Here is a 6,327-nt window from a genome sequence, read left to right on the forward strand (position 1 = left end):
GAGTGTAGGGGATGTCCTGTGAGGGAGAGGAGGGGTCGAACTGTGAGGGAGAGGAGGGGTCGCTCTGTGAGGGAGAGGAGGGGTCGAACTGTGAGGGAGAGGAGGGGTCGCACTGTGAGGGAGAGGAGGGGATGCCCTGTGAGGGAGCAGAGGGGCCGCCCTGTGAGGGAGCGGAGGGGCCGCACTGTGAGGGGAGCCGAGGGGCCTACCTGTGCTGAGCACAGCCGGTTCCAGGCGGTTCCATGGCGGCCACGCTGCAGGCCACAGCTGAGCCCTTCAGGTGAGCCTGTGGCACCGATGTGAAAACGTGTTTGAGAACGGGCAGAAAACACCAGTGAGGGAAAAAGAGTGAGGAACAGCGAGGAGAACAGTGAGGGTAAAGAAGGGGACAGGGGCGCGCGTGCCACCCCGAAGCAGATGGGTGTTGCCTGACAGGAGCTGCCGCCTGAGGGGGACCCACTCTGGAGCAGAGGGAAAGCGAGAGAGAGAAGGAGCAGTAAGGAGAAACCACGATGTACCAACCGCCAGGCACCCCTGTGCTTCTTGGGTGTAGAGGAGTCTGGAGGGAAGGAGTGAAGCTGAGCTGGGGTGGAGCGGGGAAGGTCGTATTTTAATTGTCTCTCACTACCCAAATCTATTTTAATTGCCAGTAAATTAATTTTCCCCAAGTCAAGTCTGTTTTGCCTGTGGTGATAATTGGTAAAAGATCTCCTGTGCAAAGGGGAACTAGGGACACATTTCTCTACCAGTTTTAAAGAGAAATAAGGACTTCTGTCACGTTCTGAGGGTCCACCATCAATCTTTGTACCTCAAACCCATCTCTGTCAGAGGAAAGGACTCATTACAAAGCTTTCCTCACTGGTGTTTCCCTCCCCATTTCTCCCCTTTCTCTCCCATCCTTTAAGAGGCAAAAGAAAATAGGAAATTCCCCATGCCCAGGTCTGTACTTTCCCGGTCATGTCTGTCCATGTCCAGGTCCCAGCTTGGAGCTGCCTCATCCCAATGTGTGTGGGAAAAACAGAGGGTGAAACCGTGACCAAGGGGGCTTCTGGTGCAAGATACAGAAACGGAATGGGTGGGAACCAGACCTGTAAAAACAATAAGCTAAGGTGTTATTAGTATTTTAAAAATAATAGTCCTTCCTCTCAGCGCCTGGGCCTGAACTAGGTACTCTAGGGAGTCAGACATGGGGTTAAGGCAAATTGACTCCACAATTTCAGTGGCTTTTCACTGGCGATTTTCCCCACAATTTCCGTGCAAATGTTTTCTGATTTACAACCAGTCACTTGGAAGTCTAATATTTCCCAGCTGTACCATGGGTGGAATTTGTCCCCTTGGGATCTCTTGGGACCTTTCACAAGGAGGCTGTCTGTGTATCACCTCAGACCAAAGGAGGAATGAGCTCATGAAGTCCAATTTCTTCTGAACACAGACCAAGTTTTAGGGCACTCAGCGACGCTCATGACTTCTAATCTTCTCTGAGTAGAGGAAATGACTAATGGGAAGAAGATAAGCAGTACAGAAAACATCCTTTTTTACTGACAGATATTCTTATTTTATATAGATTGTTTCTGTCCTGGTAATTCTATGAATATTAACACCTACTTAATTGTTTTGGTTTTATTGTTCTCTGGTTTTAATTGATTAATTTCATGGATATTGGGCAATATGATTTTCTCCATCTTAAAATGCATCTTGTTATCTCAGTCCATTATGCTTATTCCAGAGCTTCCTTAGGATATGTTTCCATCCTGGCTGTGCTTTGCAGTAGAGCAGCAATATCTGTGTCACCAGTTTTATGGGAAGTTCCTGACAAAAAGAAGGGGGCTGAGAAGAACGGGGAATAGTCATTGCACAGTGTGTGGTAGAGGAAATAACACTTGAATTACTGTCAAAGGCAGCACTAAGTATAAGGCAAATCATAATAAATAAAGGGGAAAATGAAGATGGAAAATGAAGACAGAAAAGGAGGACTGGACCAAGTAAATAATTTTTTATTTACGACACGGAAAGAACCTTCAAGTCAGTGTGGGGTGGAAAAGGACAGAAAAGCCAAGTTTACTTTAGAACAGATAATTCCAGCTGTTAGTCTGGTATTTCACAGCTGTGCTTGCTCTTTGGGTGAATAACACTTTCCTCAGTGATTCCAGAGAGAACAGGACCAGCCCCTGTGTGACTCACCCAGCTACACATGAGGATTTAGCACTCTGGAGATACTCTTCAGTGCCCTATAGAGTGGTCTCCACCACAGTGTCTTCAGGCACATGGCTCCTCTCCTTGCTCACCGCTTTCTCTTCAAACACTCGTCGGAGGGCGACTTTCACAGAGCTTCGGAACTGGCACTGCCGGCAGCTCCCCACCAGAAAGTAAATGACTGGATTGACGCTGCAGTTCAGCAAAGCCAGCAGAAAAGATGTATTTTCAGGAAACAATTCGTGTGAACTTGGAAGGCTGAGGAAAACCTCTACACTGAAAGGAATACCAAGGGCAAAAAAGAAGATCACGTTGAGAAGGACAGCAACATAGAGTTTCCCCAGGCGTCGTCTCTGTAAGCCACATTGGAGTTTGATGAACAGGGACAGGTTGGAAATTAACATAATTGATGACAAAATAATGGCAATTGCAATGGCTACACCTGAAAATGCTGTTTCATAGCTTTCAGCAAAGTTAAAGCTAAGATACATTGAGGAAACAAAAAATCCAGCAAGAGCCCAGAGCATCCCGCTCACAACACCTGATAAGTGCTTTGGGCGGTGGCAGCGATACCAGATTGGGAAGAGGACAGAGAGACATCGCTCCACGCTGATTGCTGCCAGGAGACCCAAGCTGCTAAGGTCAAAAAAGTGGCACAGAAATTCAACTACTGATACAAAATCTATGTAGAAAGAAATAAAATTATACAAATAAGAACAAATTGCTGTTAAGCTCAAAAATGCCAGTATGAGCAGAAAAAACAGGAGGAGCAGAGAGAAGTCAGCAACAGCTAGATTTAGGATGTAGACAGTGAAAGGGTTCTGCTTCATGTGGAAGCCCAGGAACCACATGACTACCCCATTCCCCACAAGTCCACAGAGAGAAATCCCCATACAGACACACGCAAAGACCATCAATCCGTAAGGTTGTCTTGAGCATTCATATTCAATATTTCCCCCATAGTCCACATATCCAGAATTCATGTAGTTCAGAGAGAGGTCTGTTGTGATGGTCTCCACCATGGCGAATGACCCTGCTCTGGGTGGCCACCTTCTCCCTCTCTCACCACCTCCTAGGAGAGACGAGGAAGGAGCAGGAGATTAGGGGCATCGACATTCCCACCACTCGCCATTTTTCCCACAACCCCATGCTGTCCCCAGGCTGCACCAGGAAGGACCCCACACCCTGCCGTGCCCAGGACAGGCTCCCACCCCCCCAGTTCTGTCCCTGGCCAGGAAGCATCTCCCACCTGCCCATCCCCAGCCTCTTACCTCCTGGTGCTCCTGGGAACAGTGCTGCCACAGGAGCCCCAGCACACGGGGCTTCCACGAGGCCAGGCTTGCCAGGAGAAAGAGGATGGCGATGGCTGGCAGGGCTACCCACTCGTCTCCACCATGGCGAATGAACCCTGCTCTGGTGGCCACCTTCTCCCTCTCCCACCACCTCCTAGGAGAGACGAGGAAGGAGAAGGAAATTAGGGGCATCGACATTCCCACCACTCACCATTTTTCCCCACAACCCCATGCCGTCCCCAGGCTGCACCAGGAAGGACCCCATACCCTGCCGTGCCCAGGACAGGCTCCCACCCCCCCAGTTCTGTCCCTGGCCAGGAAGCATCTCCCACCTGCCCATCCCCAGCCTCTTACCTCCTGGTGCTCCTGGGAACAGTGCTGCCACAGGAGCCCCAGCACACGGGGCTTCCACGAGGCCAGGCTTGCCAGGAGAAAGAGGATGGCGATGGCTGCCAGGGCTACCCACTCTGCTTTGGCCTTATCCCTCATGCCTGGGGAGCAGGATCTGTTATGATCCCTTTAAGAAAAGCACTCAGACTCCATATAGTATCATTTTAAATGCCATTTTCTGGATCTAAAACTATGAAGAAGGAGAGTATAGCACAAATAATCTTATGTCCCTTCAGGTGCTGGGAACTCCAGGTCTTGCAGCATCAAACAGACCTCTGATCAGGGAACCTGTCCATGGAAAAGTTACCCCATTACGGTCGTTGGAGCTATTATGGGATTTTCTTAAAAAAGAAAACAACTCATTCTACTGTCAAGCAAAAAAGATGTTCACGTGAGAGCCGTTGCAGCAGCCTTAGATAAAGGCAAAGACATGCAGATGGTGTAATCACCAGCACCCAGTGGGAGCTGCCCGCAGGCTCCTCCCTTATCCTCAACCAATGAGGTTTATCCCACGGCCAAAGGAGATGCACAGCACGGCACAGCACAGGCCTGGGACTATTCAGGTTGAGAGTTTTGTGGATCACTAACTCCATGATTTATAATGGTCTTCTGGTCAGGATCTCTACACCCCCATCCTCCAGCTTCAGCTTGCTGGAGGTCTCCTGGGTTTTGCTGTGCATGGTGGAAGACTTCCTCTAGCTCTCTTCTGTTCCTTCGCTAGCCTTACAGCCTGCATCACCAGGGGGATGGTGCGGAAGAGATTTGGCAGGGCAAATGGAAGGCAGAAAGATGAGAATGAGTGAGATGCGTCAGGGGCCATCAACGATGGGGATGAGCCAGCAGAAACCCCTCAGAAGTCCCTGACAGTTCCATGGCCTTAAAGCTCCCTCCTTCTTCCCATCATTCTTCTGGTGCAGAGCCACACCTGGTCACGCCTGTCCCTCTGCCCCCCCCAGGCCTCATCATACACCCATTCCCTGCACCTGGGATGCCAACAGAGTCCCCTCAACATCGGGCAATGAGGCAGAGCACTGGCCTTGTCTCAACCTGCCGTGAGAAATCACCAGTGTTCAGATAATAGAACAGCACGAAGGCTTTGCCCTCTGCTGCTAATCACATCCCCGACATGCATGTGCCTCCCTGAGATTACATTTTGTGGGGTACATAGTGCTGCAAATGTGCTTTTATCTGCAAGTGGTTCCTGTTGCACAATCTCATCCTTTAGCATCGCAGGGACTGGCTTTTTCACTGCTTATGTTCTCTCCCTCTTTCATGTGCTTTCCATCTTCTGAATACCTCTTCTTGGGAGTTATTACCTGTGCTTGTCATTCTCAAGACTGACGTCCTCCAAGGATGTCCTTTCATTTCATGTGCTGAACACACGATAATGAACAAGGTCCACAGTTTCTCCAGGGGGTCCAGCCCAGAGCTTCAGGAGTCGGAGCCAGAGATAGACTTGAAATAAGTCTAGAGCATAGGCACAAGGTCCATCCATGAGAGGGGGATGGAGACAGGTCCTCAGACAGGTGCAACTCCTGCATAGCTCAGGCAAAGCCTGGTTGCTCAGGCCTGGCCCTAACTGGAGCCCCTGGTCCCATGGGCAGGGGATGAATGGGTGAGATCGGGGCAAATAAGGCCTGCTGTTACCTTCAGGACCCTGGAAGAGAGAATCAGAGTGCCTCACATGGAGAGTTCAGTGTGCTATCTTGTTCACTCATGCTTCGTGAGACTAAGTCCCTTTATTGCCCTTTCCCACAGTTTTGGGCCTATAAAAATCAGCTCATCATTGTCCTACAATGACAGCTTGTGTTTTTCTTTCTTCACCTCCACTGTGAAAAACATTTCCCTTTATTGATTCCTTCTATGGCTTTTTAGCATCAAATTTCTCCTGAGTATTATGTTCCATGCTTTGAGAGATTAAAGCAAAGCCTCTGTCTGATGGCAATGTCTCCCAGAAGAAAGTTGCGAGGTCTTTGAGCACCACTTTACATGTCATTAGAGGCGCTGAGCAAAGCCCTCACGCTGTTGCACGTCTGCACATCAGTGATTTCCCACTGTTGAGGGTCCCTGGCTCGTCACTCTCACCTTTCTGCCGTCCTCCATCCCTGGGAATGATTTATGTACCCTCCTGTGTTGACAGACGGAGCTTTCCCCATGCATTCAAGTCGTTCTGCTGGAAAGTAACAGGAGAGCACGTTACGCTGCAGAACTGTCCCCAAAGCTTCCTGGTCTGGGACAATACGCCCTTCACATACCTCCCACGTTGTAGGTGAACCATCCAGCCAGCATCATCCCTTATTGGCACAGTGCTCCTCTCCCTTCCTTCACCTCCAAGCAGAAGATCTCACTTGCCCTTGGCTCTGCAGGGGTTGTCTCCTATGGTTTTGCGGCTATAGCTAAGTTACTTGCGATAGGTTCCAGGTTTTGCCACACATTATGGCAAAGCCTCTGT

General features: G+C 49.7%; 1 protein-coding gene across 1 annotated transcript; it reads right to left on the bottom strand.

Annotated features, from left to right (window-relative positions):
• Window positions 1-2,228: 2,228 nt before the first annotated feature.
• On the bottom strand, window positions 2,229-3,215 carry LOC118452678 (mas-related G-protein coupled receptor member X1-like). Its single transcript, XM_035897989.1, has one exon. The coding sequence runs from the start codon at window positions 3,213-3,215 to the stop codon at window positions 2,229-2,231; it is 987 nt and encodes a 328-aa protein (XP_035753882.1).
• Window positions 3,216-6,327: the final 3,112 nt, after the last annotated feature.

Source organism: Egretta garzetta, unplaced genomic scaffold, assembly GCF_000687185.1.
Source record: "Egretta garzetta isolate BGI_Z169 unplaced genomic scaffold, ASM68718v1 scaffold997, whole genome shotgun sequence".
Lineage (NCBI taxonomy): Eukaryota > Metazoa > Chordata > Aves > Pelecaniformes > Ardeidae > Egretta > Egretta garzetta.

Excerpts from the sequence above, each read along its gene's own strand:
- LOC118452678 (XM_035897989.1), bottom strand. The coding sequence starts at position 3,215 with ATGGTGGAGACCATCACAACAGACCTCTCTCTGAACTACATGAATTCT.